Here is a 25955-nt window from a genome sequence, read left to right as displayed (position 1 = left end):
TAAAAAACATTTTAAAAAAAATAAATGAAGACATGCTTGGTGTGACAGAAGAGGATCCAAGAGATAGGATGAAATGGAGGGTGATCACCCCTAAAGGGAGCAGCCAGAAGAAGAAGAAGAAGAAGGTTCTAGATGGTCACTTACCATGCTCACAGTGCAGCTACCCAACTATTTAAAATGTTAATGGTTAATAGGAAACCCCTGATTTGGCATTCTTAGTGATACCTTGGCTGGATGAAACTGTCAGTATGAAGTCGTAGTGTTAAAGCTTTCAGTGTAAATGACTGGAGCAAGTGGCTATTTTCTAAGCCTTATTTCTACTCTTTGTACCCCCTTTATATGTGCATTTTTTCCCTCTTGTTCTTTTCTGCTCACGTATTGGCATCACTGTGAAGCAGTGTTGCCAGAGCTTCTAAGCACAGCAGGAAATCTCTGTCTCTTCCTCGAGCGTGCTCTCAGGGGGATTGGTGAGACATTCTCTTATTTGTACGCGTTTATCTGTGTATGTAGCCACTCGTGTATTTATGTGGGTTTCTGCATGCGTGTGTGTTATATGCGCAGAAATGTCAAAACAAATGCCAACATCTTCCACCTTTGTGTCTCCAATCAATTCATCCTGACCAGAATTCTTTTAAGACAAAAAAGGATTGGATGAAGGCAAGGAAGGGAGGGAAAAAGGAAAGGAAGGAAGAGGCAAGAGGATGACAGCGGGGGAAGATAGAGCTGTGTGGAGGAAGAAAAAAAGGGGGGCGTATAAGGAGCGGGATTAAAATGTGGGGAAGAGATAGTAATGAGAGATGGTAGGAAAGGAGAGGAGGTGGGGGAGAAGTGAAAAGGAGGTGAAAAGTGTCACATACACACATGCATGAGAATAGAGGAGGGGAGGGGGGAGAGGTCACAGAGGTAGAGTAGCTCTGTATGTGGTGACAGGACAGTGTTGCCACACAAGTCAATAGGCCTGTCTGCACTGTCTTGTCTGCATGCATTTGTGGCAGTGGTCTCTTAGCTTTAATTGAAGTCCTGTGTCAGCACCATAGTAACATAGCCTATGGGATGTTCAGTCAATGTGGTGTGACATACTTTCATCTCTCTAACACATCAGACATCTGCGTTTTTTTCTTTCTTTCACGGCTCATGTTTTTGTTTGTGTTTTCCTTCCTTCTTCTGAAAAAAAGGAAGGATGGAAGAAGATGCCCATGAAACCCTAGTGTGTTTTGCTTTTTGATTAAAATTACCCTCTCGTTCCTTTTCAAATACGCATTTAATTGCAAAGAAGTGTCCTCCCTGTTTCATTTTGTTTCCAGCTAAACTTTTAACACATGAGGGAGATGCAGATGAATGAAGTGACGTGACACCTTTCACTCTAGCACCAATCCAAATAGACAAATTACAGTTATTGATTGATCCACATCAGCTTTGTTTTAGATATTTCTCTTTTGTTTCTTTTTGACATCTAATGCTGTTCTCAAACACACACTGTAGCCCTGAGTTTAACAGAGTTGCGGACAATGGCTAAAGTTTCTGGAATTCTCAAAACACTGTCCAGGGTTCATGTGTAACAATAGATGCAGAGGTAGAAAAAGATGTTCAAATCTAAGAATGATGAGCTTGTAGTAATATAAATCTGTTTTAATTCAGGAAAGAAAATCCAAATATTGCTTAGGTCACTGTTACACAGGCCTACAGACTGGTTGGTGTCCACTTGGCAACGACTGGTATAGGAAAAAATTTGTATTCCCCAAATGATTGCAAGTGGTTGCTGGACAAAAGTGTGATATTGATTGCTAAAGCCCCAGTCATGGAAAGCTGGTGAGTCAGGGAAATATTGGCAAGTGGCTGTGATTTCTTGGTTGTTAGCAGGTTGCCACAGTCACTTATAGTTTGTATAAGACTTCTCTGCAAAAACTCTGCAACTAGTCACTGACTGCTAATGAAACGTTTAGAGTGGGACGTGCAGATGGGGTGACCGCAGCAATTTTCTGGTGACATATACAATCACAAAAAGCTTTTGGTGCTGCACCTTTTTTGTGTCTGATTTTTACCCAGCAACCGCTCACCAACCCCTCAAGGAATACACATTTTTCCTTAGTGACCAGAGGTTGCCAGGGGGGTTCCAGCCTGTCTGACTAGCTTTCTACTTCTGCTGAGAGGATTATGGGAATTAAACCAGTGTGGAGGTTACAGAGCTGCACTTTTGTGCAGTCCCTGAACAAGCCAGCAGTGCATTGCCTCTACACAATGACGCTATGCGTAGGTTGAATACTAACTGGCTGAACATCTCGCTTGAACTGGAATGCTAACTACTACAGCAGAAAGAGAAAGAAGCACAAAAGACAACAAAGACTGTAGTTTTAATTTTAAGTCTGAAAAGTGAAGCCACTTTTTTTAAGCATTTTAAACCGCTATCCTTTGTAATGACCATAGAAGCCCTATCGAAGCCTTGCTGTACAAACTAAACATTTTCCTGACTGGTGACTTTATGGGCTTTTTATGATGCCAGCACAACGACCCAGGAAACAGATCAACACTGCAATCCAAATGAAGGAAAGAAGAGAAGAAACATGCAAATTTCCTCTTTGCCTGCCTTGCCTGCATTCACCTGTTTTGTTTTTTTGTTTTTTTTACCCCGTTTTTTTGCATGTATGTTCAAAATCTTTGTTCAGCTAACCAAAAGGTACAAGTACTCGATATGTTACGTTGTTTTGAGTCATGCCTTCTCACTCTGCCTTGTTTCTTGTTTGTCAAGAGTGCGTTTTCAGAACACAGGGGATTAAACATTGATAGATTTCCTTCAGTGGGACACTTTCCTGTTGATGGAACTCATAAAATACACACAAGGACACAAATAAAGAAGAAACAGGTAAAAGGATTTCTCCTGCTTGTAGACAATAAAGAAGCAGTTGGTCACATGTGATGTGTATTCATGTGTGCATCAAACTGGTCTATTTGTCAGGAGAAACTCTGGGGAGATCTTTTCTGAAAAAGACAAAACAAAAAAAAGAGAAGAAAGAAAGAGGTTTTTTATGTAACATTCATTCATAGCATCCGCAGTTCATATAACATTTATACAACAGTGAAGAAGCCTAAAACATAAACTGGAATAAGAAAGAGAAGAAGAACGGGCACTGGCTTTCCTTCCATCATAACACCCTTCCATCTTATCTCCTGCTTTCTCTTCACTTTCTCTTCAGCATTTTCTTTGCTCTCCTTTTCCTTTCTTCCTCCCTCGTCACCCTCCCTGCCATCCATCTCGCAGCTTCTCTTTCACTGTCTGACTCCCCCTCTCTTTTTCCTGCTCACCACACACACACACACACACACACGAAGGCATGCTGACACTTAAACTAAATGCAATCACACACACCCTATTCCCTTACTCCCTCCTCTCACCACCCACACAGAATCGAGGACACACACAGGCCACAAAATACCATAGACACACTTTAGCTCACACACACACTCGCTCACACACAGAGGATCCCCCACACAGAGTACTTTCAGCACTTTCTTCTTTACCATACTCAGCAAGATCAGATGTCAAGTCAACTGACAACACACACAGAGGCTGTATTTTTCTTTTCACCACGCTCTGTTTCCTCTTTCCTCTTATAGAATATATGCATTTTTTAAAGCTTCCTTACACACAGACACGCACACACAATTCTGATAGCTATTTAGAGGAGTCAAAGAGTAGATGGGGCAAAGAGGCGAGGATTTAGTGTAAAGAAATATATATATATATTCATTGCCAAGACATAAAAGGGAAAAGAGATGGAGAACATAAACACACCATTCAGTATTCAAAAATAAAGACATGATAGCCTAACCTTTAGCTTCGCATGTAAGCAAAGAGTAGCTATTAGAGCACGCTTGCAAGACAAAAATTGACTCTGTATTCAACACACACACACTGAAAGAGACACAGAGAGAGTGAAACATGAATAAATGATTTTCATGCACTTACAAAACCACCACGAGCCGAGACGCTGTCACACATATGCGCTCAATGTGTGTTTGCATATTGGCAGCAAACGCAGTATACAATACACGCACACATGCGCATACAATTAAATTACATGCATATTTTCCTGCAGGCAGCATATATTGACACAGACCTGGACACGCATGCAGAAACACATGCTTTCTCCATGCCTTATGAGAAGTGTTTTGACGCTTTGCGCATGCACAAGGAAAGTGCAAAGACAGTATCTGTATATTCAAGGAAGCTCTAATATTCCTCCATGCAGACCAGTGGTAATGCTTTGAAATTGTCAACCATTTGTATGCATAATTAAATACTTGATTGTAATCAGATTTGGGATTGTGTAAGAATAGTCATGTGTTTTTCTTGTGCAGGTGTCCATGCAGGTCGCATGGATTTTTGTCATGGATGTTCGCATTTAGATACACAGAAATGTTCTAGTTTGTTATTGCCATTGCAATACAATTCAAGCTTGAAGACCCAAACTCAAACTGTCTGCAGTTTACAAAACAAGTCTAACCTTTATACCTGCCACTGCTTTCCTATGCACTGAGAGGTTATTATTAGTGATTAGTACCATTTAGATGGTGCGTTTTTTAAAAAAATCTTTCCATTGTTTGTTTATAAATTTGTTCCCAACATCTCAGCTTTCATGATTAGAGTGCAATCAGTAACACAGAAAATATACGACTTTATTCTAAGCAATGAGAAACGCTAGTTAGCTTCTATTCACATTGCTGCTCTTATCCAGCAGTTAAGTGCCTTGCTCAGGGGCAGAGTGACAGTAGCTGGCGAGGGAATGGAGAGTGGTTTTCATTCGTTCGTTCGGCAGCCTTCCAGTGAAAACCACACAGCTTTCACCTTTAGGCAACCGCTGCCCCTGATATATATTTAAGTGCAGGCTGCCTTTAGCTAAACACACACACACACACACACACACATATACACTCACACTCACAGGGCAACACGGCCACACACCATGTGTACAAGCCAGATTTGGCTTCGTCCTCATGCCTGCCATACGGTTGATTCCTCCCCACTGTGCACACGCTGCAGGCCAAACACACAGCACTTGCGTGTGGTGTGTGTGTGTGTGTGTGTGTGTGTGTGGTAGCAGAGACTGAGAAAAGAAAAGGGAAGCAAATCAAACTAGGAGAGAGAGAGCAGGCATATATTTTACCAGGAAGAACTATTTCAGGGGGAAAAAAATTACCTGCCTTGCACACATGACTTGTTAACATCATGTTTTTTTGTGCAGTAAAATCATCTGTGTGCTCTGTACTAGATTTTACAGGTCACATGTGTGTTATGACCTTGATGTCTTATATATTTTGAGTACTACATTAATTTTTAATAAGCATGTAAGGCTTTAACAATGCCTCATCTAGCCTCGACACATGTAATGTGATGCCTGTAATGCAGAAAACAAGGTGGCTAAATTTAAAAGCACGCCTTTTTCCTCACAAATTATGCCTCCGAGTCACAATTTGTTACTACTTTTCAAATCCTTGGAGAGGCTAAAGAAAAAGATGTGCCCAGAAGGGCTCCTTTCTGCTCACCTCTAGAGGTGAGCAGAAAGGAGCCAACTGCCTCACCAGCAACTCATTTTGAATGCCGGGAGGCATCTCATCAACCCATATCAATGCCTGTGTGGTCAGTTTACTTTCCCTCTGCATAAAGCAGCGTTTGATTACCAGGCTAAGCAGAGGATTGTAATAAAATGGTAGCATTTGGAAGCTGCAGGATTTCATACATACAGTGATAACATTTTTAGTGAAACAAATCCAGGAGTGGAAAACAGGATGTCTAGGAGTGGACAGGTTTGAAAATTCAGCTGGAAATTAGTGACGTGAATGCACATTGTTTCCACATCTAAGTAGCATTTTCAGACTTAAATCATACTGGCATAAATGTCACGTAGAGGAACCGCTGATGCTCCTTTACATGAAACGAGGCTGACTGTGCATAGGTGAACCACATAGGCAGGCAGGCAGCTGGTGTAGTGTAAACAGCACCCAGTGCACATCCACCATGAACCCTGCTGCCAACATCTGTGTCCATTATGGACTATGTCAGCAACTTAAGCCAGCATAGTGCAAACTGAGACTAAACAGAATAACCAGGTTGTGTCTGCACCACAGGTGGGCTGCAAAAGACCATATTTAAGAGTTCTAATGCCATTTAACCATTTCATTATTGGAAAAATTACACATTCACACGTAAACAGCACCTCGTCTGTTTTTCTGCCTCACTGTGGACACGACCTCCCAATGTATTTCAATGGGAAGAAGGATTTGTGTCTACATTGTCTATGTTTTTGAGGCTTCTCTAAGGGGGGCACATTACAGCTTTGAAGAGCGTGACACTGTATCCAAAACCTCTGGTCTTAGTTCTGGTGCCTACACCTAACCGAACAGCAAGAAAAAGCACAACTCACATGTAAAAGCCCTTCCAAATAAAATCCAAAACTCACTGGGTTTCAAACTGTATTGTGAGTAATAATGTGTAAAAAATCTTCACACGCATGGATACAAACTGGAGGATAAAAGTTGGTGTCCATGTAAGCAAGAAAAGGGGGGGGGGAGGAAAACAAAACAATGGATTCAATTTTGTGACTGTTTCACATAATGCGGGAATGTGTTGTGAGCAAAGACCTTGACAAGTCAGTATAAACCTTTATGAACACTTAACGTTCCACCGAGACATTTGAATGATAGCCTAATACAATAAACAGGGACATACAATAAAGCATTATTTAAAATGTATGTGGGCAAGGGCTGAAAAGCTCGAGAAAGCAAAATCAAGATGCAAACTGCAGAGGAGAATGTGAGGAAAGAAAGAATGAGGGTGGATAGACAGCAGTCTCTGTGAACCTGCATAGACAAGCTCAGTCAAGCTGCTTTGGTGAGAGAGGGAGAGAAAGCAAGGGTGTTTTGACAGCTCGGAGCCATCACAGCAGCAGAAGGCAGTCTATGCGTGTGTGTGTGTGTGTGTGATTGTGTATGTGTGTGTTTTAGTCTCTGTGGGTGCAGGTGGTTGCGTATCTGTGCACGTACTGTACTGGTGTGTCGGTGTATGTGTATGCGTACATGCACACGAAAGACTAAAGGCAGAGACAGACAGTGACGTTTCTTCTGATTCAGAGACAAAGAGGGGGAAAAGGAAAGTGTAGCACAGAGGCTGGATGAAGGACAAATACATTTTTTAAAAAAGATCTGGGGCTGTGTCTGTGTGTGGTGTGTATCATATTGAGTATACATATTGATATGTGTCAGGAAGCCTGCAAGCAGACCAAACCCTCTCATTAGAGGGTTGTTGATGAGCAGACTCTTGCTTCACCATTTTCTCACCTTTTTGACATTATTTCCTCTCCCTTCCATCTCCGTAGACGCAGACAGAGCAAGCATAAACTCTTTGTGAGCCTAGACCTACTTCACCTTCACACACCTCCACACAGTCACACTGGGATCTGGCCTGAACAAAAAACACTCTTCAGCAGCTGCCACTAAACGACTCAGGAGCGGCTGGAGGTGAGATGTTTTGCTCAAGGGCACCTTGTCTTGAAGTGAATGCCTTTTTCTTCTTCTTCTTGTGTTTGAAAACGGGAACCGCTGTTAAGCACCGGTGGCCCTACAGTTGCAAACCTGTGCTTTTTGCTACGATTGCAGTCGCAATCGACTGTATTTGCATTTGCTTATTTGTATCATGATTAACTGTTTTGTCAGAGCATCAGGGTATTGTGAAAAAAAATACATTAAATCTGCAATGACTAATTTTGATGGCTACAACAGCAGATATGACATAAGCAACTAATGTATATAAAGTATGTTAGCTGCTGTGGCTGCGTTTTGTTCTACTCTCTCTTAAGACGATCCCACACTGCTTCAATAATGTTGAGGTACAAGCTCTGAAGTAGCCAATCCATGACCGGTAGTGTTTCACTGTGCGTTTTTATTTTGCCAGGGAGTTGCCAGCTGTAGCCAATCAGATGCTTTCCAGATGGTGGTTCAAAAGTTGACAGTACCTTTTTGCATTCATAGTTCTGTCATTTCTAATGAGGCTTCACTGAACAGTGGATGGATCAACTGAAGGGCAAGACCTCAGGTTATGTGTCAGGTCAATGCTGGATTTTATTTCCTACATAACTTTCATATGATACTGTTAATCTACTGTGGATAGTTTTTCAGGCCTGCCACTTTTTCTTTTGTCCTCCATTTGTTCGCCTTGCTCAAATTTTAAGGACACACTCCACACCATGCTGAGATGTGCCATGTTGGTGCAAAAATACTATTTTATGCTTGTCAAATGGTTTCAAACTTATTCACAGAACTGTGTTAAGTAGCTTAACAATCAAAATCATTCCTCTGAATATAGTCAGGTACAAGGACTAGACCGAAAATGAGTGAATACACTTTGAAAGATTTTCAGAATGCCTGGAGAACTATTCTTCAATACCACCTTAAAAATGAAAAGAAAGTCTGGCTCCATGGAATCAAAATATAAAGACATAAAGGGTGACTTTTGTACTGTACTTATCAGTTAAACTGCAAAGCAAGCCCTTATAAGGTCATTAATACTTAATGCTAAATAAGATGAAATGGCACTCCTATGCTCACACGCCTAAAAAATACATAAATGAAAGCCTTAAAATATAATTAAACACTGCTGTCAAAAAAGAGGCCACAAATATAATTAATCACATTTTTTGTTAAAAATATTGATTACAGTAGCTTTACAGTTAGGGTTAGCTGTGATATGATCTAAGCTACTATTGCATATCTGCAACATACAAAACATACAGTGCTACATATGGCGTTTGAAGAAGAGTCCAACAATTTTGAGGGAATAAAAACAGGCAAAAAGATTTATCAACAGTTTGCCTCATACAGTCTCATTGTTTCTCCTTCCTGTTTGCCAGACAACCAATGCACATGAGTAAACAGGGAGAGTGAATGTTTGCTGCTTGTCAAGCACGCACACGCACGTGCGCTCATGTATGTGTGTGTGTGTGTGTGTGTGTGTGTCAGAGAGAGAAGATGGTTGTCCTTTTAAGAGGGCCAAACGATGGAAGGATTCGGGGTTTGTGTGTGTGTATTAACAATGTACCCTCATGTCCCCTGTGTCAAAGCCTGGCTAAATCAAGTGAATCATGCTGTGTGTGTGTGTGTGTGTGTGTGTGTGTGTGTGTGTGTGTGTGTGTGTGTGTGTGTGTGTGTGTGTGTGTGTGTGTCAGGCCAGATCAATATGAACTAATCAATAGGAGAAGACAGCTAGAAGGACCTTGGGGACTGCAGATACGCACCTGGTGCACACACACACGCACGCACAGTCTCCTCTTTGTATTCCACGCTCAGTTTCTTTATTTATCTTCTCTCGCTCCCCTTCCCATATCTCTTTCCTACTCTTACATTAGTCTCTTTTTAGAATATCTATTTTCTCTTTCGCGTAGTTCGAGCTCTAATCATGTATACACCTGTATGTCGCTGCCTAATTTACTCTTTGTCCGGTAACAAACCTGGTAAGGCGGGTTTCTTTAAGTTTGATCATATCAGTTGAACCATATCAATTCATATGTTTCAACTAATATTTCAAAAGATATATATTATAAATCTGCCATCACTCACCTGCTGCCATGCATCTCAATCCATGCTTTATTGCAATGAGCTGCAATTATTCTGATCAAAATGTTTGTAATAAATTGCTATTATTTGGGGAAGAATTACACCCTTTGTCAGAGTGTCAGAATATTCATTTCCTCTGACGGGTTTTAGGTTTTGTCCAGCCTGGTCTTGAATTTTGGTATCTATGGTACCAGTATTGACTTAAATTCTCAACACTGACCACATGTGGTACTTTTCTGAAAAAAGAAATAAGAGAAACTATCCGTCTTCTTCTGCTTAGCCAACTCAGGGTCACAATTTGCGACTATACCAACTGTCATATGGCAAGAGGAGGGGTATATCCTGGAGAGGTTGCCAATCTATGGCAACCATTCATGCTCACATTCACACCTACAGCCAATTTAGAATCACCAATTAACCTAATATTGCATGCATGTCTTTGGACTGTGGGTGCATGCACGCAAACTCCGAACAGAAACGCCCCAGCTAGTTCATGGAGTCAAACCCTGTGAGGCGATGGTGCTAACCACCAAAGAAAAACTAATATAAATATTATTATTATGCAAATAGAAATATATTCCATTTAAATAGACATTACTCAAACGTATTGTCAGAACTATTAAAAAATGGATGTCTTGAAAAACTTGGAAAAGAGTGATGTTCGTGCAGCTGTTTTTCAAAATAAAACATTCCAAGGACATAAATTATTTAAATAGCATTTTGTAATATTTAAAGCCTTACAGCTTTTCTTTTTTTTCCCACACAAAAAACCCAAAGGTCTAGCAATAAGGCTGGACAAGTGCAAACAGTCGGAAAGATTTCCAGTGTGAATCTCTTTTCCTCCCATAGGACTTCTTACAGATCCACACACGCACGCCTACACATAGAAACCAATCAAAACCCCCATATTTCTTATAAAGTGTGAATCAAGCGTTTACCAAATCCTCAGTTGACAGGCTGCTTATCAGCAGGGACATTACAGCTCTGGTGGACTCACTCTGGTGAGTCTGAGGCACTTTGAGTTAAATTCGCTCAGCATGCAAATTGGGAAACTATAATTCATTTACAGGGAGATAAGAGCACTCCTCTGTCTCAATAATGCCTTTATATACTGAATATTAAATAACTGTTTGATGGAGATTTTCTTATGGTTTAAATGTCCACTTCCAGGGTTAATTGAAATGAACAGGGATAGACCAGTACTCTGAACCAGTTTACACATTCGCAGGCTAATTTTTAAGAATTCCCATGTGATTGGATCACTTCAGGGTCCCTTTTGCTTTTGATCATCCTGGTCTTTTTCTGTATCTTACTATTCAGTATCCCCGCCTTTTTGTTTAACAACAGCATTCACTCGAGCTTTCCCCTCTGTGCACAACCAGACAACCCATGGTAAGAGCTTCCTGAAGGCTTGGCTTACCTTAGTCTTCACGTGCACCTATAAATATGTTATAAGGCTGTGATGGCTTTGGAGGAACAACAGTGTCAACAGTGTCACAGAGTTCTTGCAAAGCTTGAAGAGTTTGGAATTGCTTTTCTTAGTGTGCATCATGCTCCCAAAGATGCAAACATGATTGCTGTGAAGGTGGGGAGTGGGAGCACAGTCCGGTCGCTGTGGGTGTTCAGCTCCAGAGTAGCAAAACATACCCAGATTTTAGCATTCAGTCTGAGTTCAATAAACTGCTGTATTATTATCTCTCCTAACCCATCTGTTACTGGCTTTATTCCCGAAATAAACATGGATTTATCAGTCAGTCGCACTGTTTTTTCCCCCCAGTCAGTTGCTGTGAAATGCTGGTCTGAGCCCACCCCAAGCATTTGTCTTGTGTCCTCTTCAGAAAAGCGGTTTAGAGACTGCTGCTCATCCTCTGAGACCGCTGCTAGACGGGCTTCTTTTTGACAGGACTTTTGCACATAGCTTGCATTCTTTATTTAGTGGATTCTGTATATTTGATGCAGCTGCTTTTCTATCTCTCAGCGAACAAGGTTTGATGTATTGATCTTCCGAAGATGTGACTTGTGTGTGTATGTGTGTGTGTGCCTAATCATATAGTGGAACCAGTTTGTGTAAAGGGTTTTAGAGCATCCTAACCTTGCCCTTTAGAAACCTACAGTGTAGGTGAGCCAGCATCTCTTAAAACAAATACGCTTAATTCCCTTCTCAGTGAGAGCTAGTCAATCCCAACATTGCTGACTTCACTTTCACAAGAGCATTAACAGTCCATGCATACACCTGAGTCCAGCCCTTATCACAGTGTGCTGCATTAAAGGGCTACTGCATGTATTTTGTATTTTTTTTAAACTTCCTTTATAGAAGGAAAGCTCGTGATTACTATTCTAATACCAGTCACCTCTGACTGGAGTTGTAGGTTTTTATCAAGACCACTAATGCCAAAGAAAGCTGGTCTCCACACCTCTGATGTTAAAGTCTGAGGAGATTTGTTGTGTTTTTATTTTTCAGCCTTGAATTTTCGTAGCTATTGCATCAATATAGATTTTTGGATCTCAACATGTTTGCGCTCTCTGGTGAAAAACTGCCCATACTCCAAGAAACTTGCCTGAATCTTTTTTTTCTCTCTCTCTTTTTCATAGCTATTGCACCTCTGCAGTTAGAACTGGCTTTTAAAACATAACGCATAACTTTTAGGGACATTTAAAGTGTCTAATATATGCATTTTAAGGTTAAAGCTCACCATTTTCTGCCATGCCGTTTCTACATTGTTAAATACATGTTTCACTGTCTGCAGTAACACAGGTATCTGTGATGGCATCACTTTCAGCATCTTCCTCCTGCCCTCTGTTGCCCTCTAAAGACTCCCACCCCCCAAAAAACATCTCTGAAAAGTCATTTTAATGGAGGGAAATCTGCTCCATTGCGCAGTGCTCCCTGTCAAACACGTGTTAAACCCCATCGACTGCTGCTGCAGTTCTCTGTCTCCCTTTCTGCCCGCTTCCCGCGTTTGAGAAAAGCATGACAAATTTTTTTAACAAAATAAAGAGAAAGAAAAAGTTTTCACTTTATTGATGCTTGAATGACAAGTTCAACTGACAGGAAGGTACGGAGAGCTGGCAGAGAGGAACACACACACAAAGCGAGTGTCTACGCACATGCATTATGCACGCGGGCCTTCAATCATACGTATGCGGGAAGACAAGCACACACAAGCACACCACACCACCCACGCTCCCAACACACTGTCTCACCTGACAAATTAGAATGAGTGCGAGCCTGTTGGTTTTTGACTTTGCAGGTATCTGTCACATTTCTGTCAGAGCTTCACGTGGTTTCACATCAAGACAAAGAAAGGCTCTCTCTCGCTCTCTCCCTCTTTCTCTTCCTCTCTCCGTCCTTCGCCTCCTTCCTGCCGTTCTCCGTGTGGAGCAGAAATAGGGAGCAGAAGTCAGCATCACATGCTGCATAATTCTCAGTCTTCCGATTGTAATTGCCAAGGCTTTCATAAAACATTCAGCGACGACGTCCATGTTTTGATTTTGAATAAAGCAACATCTTATGTTTAAAATGAAAGATTTAGTGTGTTGTTTTCCTTATCCAATCTGTCGGAAAACAGCACAGAATGGCTTGTCTGGCAAATGTAACAACGCTGATCATTTTCTTAACATAGCTCTTGCTTAAATATCTTTATAAAAACTCTATACTATATAGCCATAATGGTGATGACGGACTGAAAATTCAAAGAGCCCACAGCGGTATATGACCTGATAACAGCATGTGGGAGATTAATAAAAAGTTGAACACCCAGAGGATCTAAGATTGAAGAGTGATTTATTGCTTTAGTCACTGTGAAATGATTATCAAATATGCAAAAAGTCCTCTTTTATTTTAATCATACGTTGAATATGTCCGGGTTTTGACAGCTGGGGAGCCAATAACACGCCATCTTGGGTGTCACTGAGTGCTTGCATAACTTGAACTGATTCTTTACGCCACACTACCAGAATATGGCAATGTAGCTCTTTTGTTTAGTCACCCAATTTGTGCACAGTGAAATATCTCAAATGCAACAAGTGTGCAGTGGCATAAAACAGTGGAAGCACTTATTGTCCCCAGAGGATTCACTACAAAGTAGCAGTGTGTTACAGTACTGTGCAAAAGTTTTGAGTTACATTTCATTTCTTTATATTTTGCAAGAAAATTTGGAAAGTAAGCACACAGATTTATTGAAGCATGTGTGAACATACCCAGAAGTACAATATAGAAGGCAAAAACAGAGTTTGTACAACCCTAATGAGCTTGAAGGTCAATGTTTGCGATTGTTTGACCACCTTTATTCTCCAACACACCCTAAACCCTCTTAGACAAACTTTGACCTTTCGTTAAATAGTCTTCAGGAATAATTCTTCAGGTTTCTCAAAGGACATTCAAAGCTCTTCTTTGGATGTTGGCTGCCCTCTGTTTTGTTGTGTCTCAAGATGATCCCACACTGCTTCAGTAATGTTGAGGTCCAGCTACGGGAGGACAATTGATTACTGATTATTTTCTTTTTTTCACACATTTGGGATCATTGCTTTCTGAAAGATGAAGATGTTATCAATCCAGATGGTATTGGAACATCAAAATTTGATGTTTTTTCTGCATCCATAATTCTGTCAATTCTGACGACATCGCTGTACTCACTGTTGTACCTTTCTCCTGACCTCCGTGCATATTGTGATAATTTGAGGTGAAATGTTCAGATTTAGATTCTACCTCTTGTCCCTGAAAAGTATTCTTCTTAATAAAACTTAAGAAGTTTTGCCTAATAATAAATACTAAGATTTTTATCTGTGAGTTTCTCCAGTTTGTTTGTTTTCCTCAAAGGAATAATGGGATCCTGTCTGGTGATCCCACTATTTTACCTTTAGCACCTCTAGGAAATTATACCTTAATCAGCTGATTGGCTCGTAATAAAAGCAGACATTTGCTGCAGTCGAAAACCAAATTAAAAAAAAAATGTAAAAACTAAGATGAAGACATGAAAATGTTAGATGTGTGTCTTTAGAGCAGTTAGAACCACAGACTCGCCTCTGTCTAGCAGGCAAAAATAATCAAATTCATTTGTTAGGAAGGTTTTTCACTAATTCATCAGTTACAGGTTGGATAATGTCAGTGTTCCTTCTTTTCCTGTAAAAGTTAGATTTTCAGAAGTGGAAAAAAACTCTTTTGACTTATCCCTAATGTCTTACCTTTGTAGAAAAGCAGCTCATTCCTTTGATAGGAATGTGCAGCAGAGGTGTGTGTGTGCCTCGTGTGCAACTGAAAATAATTAGCTGGTCTACTGGGCAAAAAAAGCACAACTGCTTTTTTATTTTATTCTTTTACATAGGTCATTTTAATATGTGTGTGCACACGTGTGTGTTGAGCCAGATATTGGTGGAGCGTGTGTGTGTGTGTTTGTGTGCGCACAGACGGTATTTTAACATGGCTAGCCGACTTCTTGCAGCCCACAGTTAAACAGTGACTCACAGATTCCTCTCTCCCTCTCATTCTCTTTCTCACCAACCTCAACTTTTTCTCATCTGTTTCTTTCCCTGTTCCCCTCCTCAATTTTTACCACTTCTCTACTTTTCTATCTTCCTCTCTCTGCTTTACTGCCTTGCTGCTGTTCCTATCTACAGGTTGGGTGCTGACTACAGCAGACTGTCGGACAGAGGTGCTTTTTCTTCCGCTTCTCTGCCTCTTCCCTGACTATGCCAGCTTTAAAACCAGTAAGTTACAATAAAACCACACCATCCCCCCTCTGCTCTTTTAATGCTATTTTTGACCAACACTGGTTTTGAAAAGTGTGTACAGTATGTGCATGGATGCCTAAATCAGAAGCAGCGGTACATGTTCTTGACTGGAGCTGCTGGTTTAAAAAAAACATTTCCTGAAGCACAAAGACACACTGAGCCCCCGAGGGCCCCGGGGACAGCTCTACAGCAGACGGTAGAGCAGTCCACTGTACCTCAGTGACACCTCAACACCAGGTGCCACAAAGAGGAGGAAGGAGGCAGGGATGATGGGGAAAGAAATGGGAATTGTAAGTGGGGGGGCTGAAGAATGAGAAAGATAAGAAAGGAGCACTAAAGGAAAAAGAGAAATAAAGTTGGTGGTGAAAAGAGAATGACAAAGGTAAGATAAGAATGGGAAGTAGAGAGGTGAGAAGACAGGAAGGAAATAAGGCTTCAAAATAAGTTGACAAGAAGAATAAGAAAAAAAGGCGAGGATGAAAGCTGACCAGCAGACAGGCAGAGATCTAAAAACAGGCCAGAAAGACAGACAGACAGACAGACAACACAGCAGACGGGAGAGACAGAAGCTGTTGCAGCCAAAGGCATGTGGGGGAGGGCAGTAGCACTCCGCTGCTAATATCCCTGCTGCTTTGTTGTGAAAAACCCCAGTTCGCCTTTTAATGGCGAACTATTCCTTTAATGATAGCAGTAAAACACTCTCGCACACATACATAACACCGTTCCTCTCCACCTGACAGGAAATGTGGTTCAGAGCGCAACGTGACAAGTCACAGTTCAACTTTTACAACTTGCAGGCCAAACACACACACACACACACACACACACACACACACACACACACACACAACAGATTTCAAAAGCAAAAACAGCACTATGAATAGTATGAAAAGGTTTTCTCAGTGACCTATATGCAGCAGAAATGTTGGTTTTGTCTGATTTAAGTGCCTGTAAGTTTTTGAAGTAACTTTGTTTGGGAGCTGTCAGTCATGCAGGCAGGCAGGCAGGATCTGTGAGGGGGAAGAGACAATCTCACTGAGAGGAAGCTACAACATGTTCTTTACATGAAGTCCTTTTCATCCGAGCTTCCTACAGTGCACACGCTGCTTTGCCCGAGCGCAATGCTGAACCTTTAGGATCCACGACAAAGTGAAAACCTGAGGAGAGTGGTGGTAGTCAGGTGATCAGCCTTTTGTGATATTCATCAACAAGGATAAGTAGAGCTTAAAAGCATAGCAGTGGCTCTCAATGTTATTCTGAAGCTGTAAATTCCTCTTTGTTAGCCATGTGGATCAATCATGTCTGGACATTTGGTTTTGCTGGCTAAAGAGAGATTATATCATTAAGCAACCATAGAAGATAGGACCTTGGATTGGATGTGGAAATTACAGCTATTTTAATTTGTAAGCTAGCATGCAGTTTTAATTGACTTAAACTGAAGCAGACAAGCTTCTTCTCCCAAAAGCTAACATTCTTGTGACCCTAACTATGTCCTATAGTATAGGATCAGGCAGGAGCCAAACTGTTCACTGCTTTTTAAGATGGATTATAAATGATGCACGTGTCATGTGCAAAAAACGAACCAAAACTGCAGGAAGAGGGACGGCTTTTCCTGCTGTGCATTTGTACAGTTATTACCAAAGAGAAGTGCAACTGTCCTAAAGGAGAGTGTGCACTCAGAACATTCAGTGCAAATGAGCTCACATGTTTAGTTTTTACACAAATCACGAGATCTTCATGCAAGTTACTTTACTGTTCATGAAAACACTGGTATAACCTGGTTTTTGTACTTGCAGTCTATGCACAGAGTGATATATCATGCCTTATAAGCACATAATGCTGAACACCCAGGATTTAAACTCACTCAGCTCTCTCTCTATTTGTTCGAAATGCAAATTGTGTCATTCTGTACAATAACATTCATGTTTGTATTCTCCTAAATTATTGATGAGATTTTGTTTTTAATTGAGAAGAAAACCTTCAATATTTTAAAGTAGGAAGGGCCGATGCCTCTTAGTTCTTCCGGACAACCTCCAGGGACTTACAGCAAAACAGTGAGGAGCAAGCAGATATAATGTTAAAACATGAGAGCTCTTCACTGTGTTCGTGTGTCCCCCAGTAGCACCCAGCAGCGGAGAGCTCAGGAGCAGAGTCTGACCTTTGACCTCCCTATGGAGTGTAGTGGACAAAAAGGGATTTTCCCTGTAGGGATTACTAAAGTATTGCATTATCATTTGAATGTAGCTGATTGCATCTTCGTCAGTCTACACTTCAGCCTGCCGACCTTTCTGTAGAAACCCACGATATGACCTTCTCTTCCGTATCTGCTCGGTAAAGGTCTGCATGCACAAATGTCAAATGATAAAGAAACAATTAGTTGCGTTGTACGTCTCCCACTTCTATTCATTAAACAGCATCCAAGCTACATTTTACCTCAGTGTCACACCTCTTTTACTTTACTCCTATGGCTTCATGTTGCCTTGCTGCAGCATGTAGGAACTCTTAATCTAACTCAGGCATTTAGCACATAAACACACATTTTCTGGTAGATTTAAAGCAACACTAATGCAGGGTCAAATTACATCAGCAACAGTAGCTCATAGGTCCTGTCATTCTGTGGCTGACAAACAGGTTTGAGATGCTTCTGGGACAAAGCTGCTCAAAATGTCACAGACTGTGTCTCTCTTTTTTCTTTCTTTTTTCCACATCTCAGTGTGCACTGGTTGCAGCGTTATTGCACAAGACCAAAGGCCAGCTAAAGCAAACTTAAGAAACAGCAAACACTGGCATTCTGTGAGTGTGTGTGTGTGTGTCTTTCTTTCTGTCTTTCTCTGTCCCTGTGGTCAACAATCCCTCTGCTGGCCTTTATCCCCAAATCCCCATGGACAGAGAGTCAGGGGAGAGGGAATGCTTAAATGCTTTGAATGATGGTGTGGAATGCTAAAAAGCAGTCTGTGTGTGTGTGCGTGTGTGCATGGTGGTAAGTGGGGGGGGCAAAGTAAGGGGGAGAGGGCTCTCTTGCCTGGTCTAGGATCTGGTATGCGTGACTGAACAAGAGGAGGAGAAAGAGAGGAAGAGAAGAAAAAAAAAAAAAAGCACCCAAACCTGCCTTTCTAACTTCTAAAGGGAGACAATGGCTACTGACTGGCCTGGCAACCCCCTATGTGTGCGTGTGTGTGTGGTGTCACTTCACACACAGGACACGTCCTGATGGAAAGCAGAGAAGAGGGAGATCTGCTCTAACCAACTTTTAGATCTCATTACGCCGCACATGCAGCTGCACAGACGCAGCTCTGCCACATGTGAAGTAAAACACTGCGAAAAGGATCCAGACTAAATGCCCCAAACCCTTCATTTAAACCAGGAAATCCACCAAATACCCCCCCCCCCCCAAAAAAAAAACCCCTGAGAGTTGCATCTGGAACTCAGTTAAGCTAAACACCTTTTGGTAGCGTTGTAGAGGACAAAAAAGAAAACAAAACAGACGTTTATGATTAGAAAAAATCAGCAGGGTAGAACAGTTTCCTGCAATAAACGCCTTGGTGATAATTAATTACACAGGCCCTGGCAGCCAAATCAAGACGGCAAGCATCCATTTTGAATCTGCTCATAAATAATAAAACAACACAAGAGAAATTTTTTCAGCCCTTTTGAGAAGCAAGACAGGACTGATGAGGGACAATGCTCAGAGATGCGTGGGCGATTATTGGGAGTAGTGTATGAAAATAAGAGACCTTATTGTCTTAAATGCGCCTGAATATGGAATATATCTTTGTAGGACAAGAGCAGAGCAGTTGTGATTGTCTTTATGGGAAACAAGATTAAAATACCTTGTGGGTATTTTTTTATATTCCCCCTCCAAAAAAAAACAAAACAAAACAAAACAGAAAACAATGGAGCGCTACACCTACACAAAAGTAATCCACACCGCTCTCGTTCGTTCATTATATAAATATCTTTAATTGTTTTAACCGTAAGAATATAAAACAATTTAATTTTGGGATTCTGCATTTTTTTTCTCTTTACAAACACATAATATACAGTACATCTTTTTATTGTCAAACACACGCACGCACACTCACTCACACACAGCTTTTTCAGCAGGACGCACATCCGTAGATTAATTTTCTAGCAGGTCATTGCATTACATTAAAACGCGCACACACTGGCGTCGGTGTGCGTGCGCGCGTGTGCATGTGTGTACAGCCTAAATGCGTGTGTGTGTGAGAGAGAGAGAGAGAGAGAGTGAGAAAGAGATGGGGAATAGCGAGGTGGAGAGAGGGTGAGTGAGTGAGTGAGTGAGACGCAGTCTGCTTGTAACCAGAGACGGGAAGGGAGAGAAAGAAAAATAATCGATTACTCCTTATTCTAAGCATGTCTCAAAATGGATTTGGGGTATTTTTATTCAGGGGGAGAAGGGTGAGAGATGGTAGGAAAAAGAAGAGGGTATAAAATAAAAATAAAAAAAAAAACTCCTCCTCCTCTCTCTATATACCGGTGAGAGCAACATGAATATGAATGTGTCGGTATAAACGTGGGAAAAGAAAAGCCACGAACCCTGATTTGTTTCCACGAATAAAGGCTAAGATATAGAAATCACTTCAATTTGAAGTACGACGCTCTGAGCAACATTCACTTGACATTTATCTCCACCAGCATCCCTTTCACAACAAAAATACCTACAGCCTAATAATCCTGTAAGGACATACACTGGGTTTTTAATGACGGTCCGATCATACCTTTAACATGCATCTATCGTTATAGAATCACTACAGGTATAGGCTTGCAATCGCATCTCCTTTATATTGATCAAAGCTTGAATGCAATGCATCTCTAAAAGGGTGTAAAGTTGGACTTTATCCCTTTAAAAAAAAAAAAAAAAAGAAATTTTAACAATATAAAAAGCTCTTGCACTCAAGCAGGTTTTTAATGTATTTTGCATAAAGCGACGTCCTCTCACTCTCTGACTGGATCTGACAGCCCGCCTTCCCCTTTCCCCCTCTCGTGGCTCTCTCTGGGAAATTGCTCTTGTTTATGGGGGTAAATTAACAAAGGTAGTTAGATTGTGTCCTGGTCTCCTTTCTCTAGCTCTGCTCAGGGAAGAGGGAGGGAGGGTAGAGAGAGGCGATGGAGGGATGGGGGAGGGGGCAGACACAAGTCCCTTTAGGCACATTTTCTCCCAGTCTCTCTTTCCTTCTTAACAGTATACACCCTTTGAAAATAACCACATACGAGGTAGCCAAATGTTTTTTGTGTGTCTGTGTGTGTGTTGGGTTTTTTTTGTTGGTTTTTTTTTTTTAGGCGTGATGGCTGTAGCGGAGATTAGTCGTAAATGCCTCAGACTCACTGCAAAAATAAAAGTCCCACGTTGAAGTTTTAAAACCTCTCTTTTTGACTTTTAAGGATGGATGCAAGTTTTCGCATCCAGAATTTTCTGGAAGCAAGTGTCAGGAAGAGAAGCCGATTCTTCCATTAGGGAAAACGACACCTGATTGGAAACAAAATCTGGCAAACAAGCTGAAGTTATTCTAGTCCCAAGTCCGTTTTTTGTGAGGTCTTAAAACTCGATTTGAGATCAAAACATTGCGTTTAACACGGATTTTCGTGAGCTCATGACAGAAGTTTTGAATTGCTTTCTGCCAGGCTGAATATTGGAGTCAAACACTGATTTCAGTCCTGCGAGGCCAACAGAAAGAAAAATAAAACATTTTGAGCATACATCCTGGTCACATGGGAGAAGCACACCTTACACAGAAGGGGAAAAAAGGAAGGATTTCTCTCTTTTTAAATAAGAAAAGAAACTCCTCTGCCCACACATCCCTCCCTTTTCCCGCTCTGTCTCCATCCAAAAAAGAAAAATAACACACACTCCCAAAACAAAAACAAAAAACCAAGCATTTCCAATCACCTCACTTTCTCACTCTCTGTCATCTGCCAGAGTCCCAGGTTCAACACTTTAAGGCAGGGGAGCTGTGTGATCCTCTCCAGTCCCCTCTTGGTGATCTTGGTACATCCATACAGGTCGATGCCCACCAGCTGGGTGAGGTGGTCCGCTATGAGCTCCAGCCCTTTGTCCGTGATGCGCACGCACTGTCCAATGTTAAGGGTCCTCAGCTCGTGCATCTGCCTCACCATCCGGTTTATCCCGTCGTCGGAGATGTGACACGAGCACAGAGACAGGGACTTGAGCTGGTACAACCCCTGAGCGATGTACGCCAGAGTCTGGTCCCCTATCTTGTCACAGAACGAAACATCAAGCCCAGAGAGTCTTAGGGTGCCCATGGCAAGGTGCATTGTCCCCGTGTCGCTTATGTTGTCACAGGAGCGTAGGTTGAGGCTCCACAGGGAAGTCATATGTGAGAGGTGGATCATCCCTGCGTCTGAGATCCCCCCACAGAAGCTCAGGTTCAGTACCCGGAGCTTGGTCAGCCCCTTGGAAATGTGTTTGAGTGACAGGTCTGTCAGTTTCTGACAGTCTTGGAGGGTCAGGTACTCCAAGTTCAAGCAGCCCTCTGCTGCACTACGGGTCATGCCCGCCAAATGTCCAATCCCCACATCTGAGACATGTCTGCAGGACCTCAGATTGAGGCTCTTGAGTCTGTGGAGGCCCCAGGCTATCAACAGAAGCCCAGTGTTGGTGATGTTGCTGCAGCCACCAAGCTCCAGCACCTCCAGGTTCTTCAGATACTGAGCAATCCTCCCTAGACTAGAGTCTGTTATCTGCTTGCACAGACTTAGGTTCAAAACCCGAAGTGATGGGATCTCCTGCACGAACGCATGGCCCAGCCCGTTATCCGTGAGGTTGTAGCAGCCGGACAGATTGAGGGACTCGATGTTTGGCATTCCCTGGATGACATAGCTCAGGCTGCGGCGCAGAGACAGGATCTGGACCCTCCGGATGCCCCTGGCCTGGAGGCTGGGGAATAAGGAGGGATTCGCCCGGCGGAGGTGCAGCTTGGCTTCCACCCCCCTCCACACTGACTTGTGGTAGGATGCGTCCCTCCAAGCGATGCACACTTGGGCTACCCTGCCTTTGTCCCTCACGTCCAGATAACTGAAAATCATTGCCAAAATTTCTGGGAAGAGGCACGAAATGTGCGTCTCCATTGTTTTTCAAAACCCAGGCATATAAAAATTAATACTCCACACCTCCAAGGCTTAAAAGAAAAACAGAAGACTCAACTCAATCACACCCTCCTCTCGCACAAAATGCAAAAGTATCAACAGTCCCAGCTATCCACAGAAGTAAAAAAAAAAAGAAAAAAGAAGAAATTGGAGTTGTGTGTTTCTCTCTTTTTCTCACACTGAACTGTGCAAAATCGATCAAACTCCCTCCAGTGCCACGTGATCCGGTCTGGTTGCGCAGTAGGATTCAAATGTATTAAAAAAGAAAAAAGGGGAAAAAAACAACAAAAAAGAGCGTTTATTCCTGCCTCAACCCCTCTCTCCGCCAAAAAGAGGAGGAGAGGGGGCGAAAGGAAGAAGGAGGAGGAGAGGAGGAAAAGCGTCAATCCTTCCCCCTCTCGCTCCCTCTCTCAGACGACGCTTCCTTGTATTATACCTACAAAAAGCCTTCCTCTCTCCGCCGTGCGAGGATCCAGACGGTCATACATTTCAGATTAAGAAAGTAAAAACAAAACCAACTCGCTTACCGACACGTATTAAGAAGCGACCCCATGGTAGAAAAGCAAAAAAGATAGAGTTGGAGCGGCTTTATAGGCAGAGTGAGAGAGAGAGAGAGAGGGGCGTCCTGGGCTCAAAGCCTTTGTCTGCTCTTTTCAAACCGACTTGGCAGGGACCCCAGCACTCTAGCTGTACCGAAGGGGTGGAGGGAAGTAATAATATCACCCTCGTCTCTTTAAAATGTATTTAACGACAACCACCGTTACTACGGGCGTTTTAATAGCAAGTCGTTACACCGAAACGTTCTTACAATGATTTAATAGCAGATGTAGCTTGAAATTAATTCGCTATTTTATCGACCCACCCCTACCCCCTCCGTGTCACACAGTTGGTTTGTCCCGCCTCAGCTGGAACGGTGCGAACAGTTTCCCTTGGAAACCAACTTCTTACAATTCAGTTCACTTTGGGCTTTAACCCTTTGAGCGGACCACACGGGAAACACAGGGAAGCCAAGTGGAGAAGCTCCTTTCAGTCCGCTTACTTGGCATGAACGTTTAGTATTTTTATTCTGAATTTGTTGTTATTGTTGTTGGTGTTGTAACTAGAGCGCTTCTACAGCTGCCAGCCGCGTTCATTGTCTTTTTTTGTAAACAGCCCCTCTCCGTCCACTCTCCTCCAGCACTTTACTTTATTGCAAAACCAGAAAATAAATGTACTTTTCCAGAGACGATCAATCAACATGTCATCAGTCAAATACTGGGAAGAATAACTGTGGCTCCAATAAAACAAAACTGAGTTTAAAGAATAGTTTAAATAACGCTGAAAACAATGTACAACCCGTGAGTAAAAATCCCTTTTAATTAATTTGAACATGCTTTATTGGCTTGGTATTTGGCAGAAAGTTGCCAAAGCCTTAAGACCACATCAGAGGTTGTGTCAGTGTGTGTGGGTCACTCCCTTCACAGGCACACACACACACACACACATATAAGGTTGCCGTTCTACAGCCACTTTTTACAACTAATAGGCTCGTGATATACAAATGTACAAGATACATACATTAAAGTTAGAGCATAGATTACTGTGGTAATAAAATATTCTATAAAGTGTAAAGCAAATAAAATGTCAAAGGCTTTCTTTCTCTCATGTGTCTCTCATAAAGAAGCAAACTTTGAAGCTGTTGTCTCACATCTGGCATTGGTTATGTTTTGATAGTTGAATAATCAAAGACTTATTTTAGTCTCAGCTGATGGCACTGAGAATATATCAGTGTGTGTGAGTTTCAGTAATAGATTGCTATATATAGATGTTTTCTAATGTTGCTTATTCAGTGTATCAAACCATAATAATGACCAATTATAGCAATAAAGGTACATTTTAAAATTTACCTTTGTTGCCTAAGTCAAGAAACCATCACCTGCACTAGTCTAATTTAGTTAGATTTAGGATGTTTCATAAACCAAGAATGCATCTGAAACCTATGTAGACAAGTCGATAAGGATAGGGAATGATTATTAGAAAACAAATGGATATTTCAGTATAGAAATATATTGTGTAGCCCATATGACATCTGAAAAAAAGATTTCTGTAAATGAAATAGTCAACGAACAAATTCAAACATGATTTGGATAAGTGAACCTTCCTGAACAGTCTTAAATCTGAGAGTCAGTCCTCATGAGGGCATCTTCAAAATCTACTAACTGCAACAAAGTGCTAACAATTTGGATGAATCAAAAAGCTGTAGGGAATTGCAAGAAAGTTTCAGAGTGTTCGTCTGAAACTTTTACTCTTTCTGCATGCACACAGCACGAAAGAGAAAGGCAAGCCGTTGTGCTGCAGCCGCTCACTTGGAGCGGCGTGCATGTGAATATATTACAGTGTGATAGATTTGTGGATATTTCTTGCTTTGTACATGATTTGTCTGGCATCTGTTGGGCTGTCCGTCCATGCGCTGTCAGTATTTTCCAGAGCGTTATTGGTTATGAATTTGCTTAACTGCTCAGTTAGGGAATCTGTGTGTAGTTTGTAGTTTCTGTGGTTTCATGCATGTTAACTTAACTGGTAATTCTAAATTAGTGTGCATGGTTCTCTGTCTCTCTGTATTAGCCCTGTGCTGGACTGTTGACCTGATCGCAGTGTACCCTGCCTCTCACCAAGTGTTATAGCTTCCATCCCCCATGACCCTGGCAGGTTTAGTGGTTAAGACTAAGGGGACTAGTGGATGATTGCAGGGACTGTGTAATGATAAGATATGGCTGGCAAAACTATAACTTTTATTGCCTTAGTTTAGTAGCAGGAATGCCAGTGTTCTATATGCTCCACTGCTAAGGCAGCTGTGTCTATATGTGTATGTGTAGACTGAAATTAAAAGATGTGACATTTTCTGGATGCATCTCAAAGCAGCAGTGTAATTTTGTTGCTGCAAAGTGACCATCGTGGGTGTAGTGCTAAATTATCAACTAATGTTTGCAAACTTTTTCATACAGAGGGTTGAAACTGATGAGACATACCATGAAGATATGGGAAAGAGTTTTTGAAGCTAGGTTAAGAAGAGAGGTTATGATCAGTGAGCAGCATGGCTTCATGCCGAGAAAGAACACTATTGATGTGATGTGGTGCAGGACATGTATGAGGATGGTGAGACAGTGGTGGCATCTGTTGGGCTATCCGTCCATGCGCTGTCAGTATTTTCCAGCAACATGCCAACAACATGCTGACAGATGAGGTTAGGCAGCAGTCACTGTGAACTATGATGTTTGCAGGTGATCTGTGATCTGTAGTGAGAGCAGGGAGCAGGTGCAAGAGAGCCTGGAGAGGTGGAGGCATGCTCTGGAGTGAAAGTCAGTAGAAGCAAGACAGAATACATCTGTGTGAATGAGAGGGACAGAGGTGTAACAGTGGAACTTCAAGGAGCAAAGGTAGTAAAAGTAGATAAGTTTAAATACCTGGGTTCAACCATCCGTAGCAAGAGGCAATGCTCAAGGGAGGAGAAGAAGAGA

The 25955-nt window shown here is 41.9% G+C and overlaps 2 protein-coding genes and 1 long non-coding RNA gene across 9 annotated transcripts in view; 1 reads left to right on the top strand and 2 right to left on the bottom strand.

Moving 5' to 3' along the window:
• Positions 1 to 25955, top strand: part of wnt5b (wingless-type MMTV integration site family, member 5b) — an 89872-nt gene that overhangs the window by 30743 nt on the left and 33174 nt on the right. For 2 of the 7 annotated variants that reach the window (XM_040035256.1, XM_040035254.1), the window contains exons 2-3: positions 7371 to 7512; positions 15220 to 15309. The exons of 2 other annotated variants lie outside the window; for them this stretch is intronic. In XM_040035256.1, the coding sequence (XP_039891190.1) occupies positions 15292 to 15309 (18 nt within the window). In that variant the 5' untranslated portion in view covers positions 7371 to 7512; positions 15220 to 15291. The remainder of the gene's footprint in view (positions 1 to 7370; positions 7513 to 15219; positions 15310 to 25955) is intronic. 3 more of the 7 variants (XM_040035257.1, XM_040035258.1, XM_040035255.1) reach the window with 2 other exon arrangements.
• On the bottom strand, positions 8700 to 25552 carry LOC120735703. Its single transcript, XR_005696335.1, has 3 exons — positions 25454 to 25552; positions 19907 to 19915; positions 8700 to 8712 (listed from the first exon to the last, which is right to left on the bottom strand). It is a non-coding gene; the product is annotated as an uncharacterized LOC120735703 (long non-coding RNA).
• Positions 19274 to 23184, bottom strand: fbxl14b (F-box and leucine-rich repeat protein 14b). Its single transcript, XM_040035253.1, has one exon. The coding sequence runs from the start codon at positions 22438 to 22440 to the stop codon at positions 21238 to 21240; it is 1203 nt and encodes a 400-aa protein (XP_039891187.1). The 5' UTR covers positions 22441 to 23184; the 3' UTR covers positions 19274 to 21237.

The sequence above is a fragment of the Simochromis diagramma genome, unplaced genomic scaffold (genome assembly GCF_900408965.1).
Source record: "Simochromis diagramma unplaced genomic scaffold, fSimDia1.1 OVJJ01000816.1, whole genome shotgun sequence".
NCBI lineage: Eukaryota > Metazoa > Chordata > Actinopteri > Cichliformes > Cichlidae > Simochromis > Simochromis diagramma.
The sequence above is the reverse complement of the archived record's forward strand: the minus strand, read 5'-3'. Positions and strand labels throughout refer to the sequence as shown.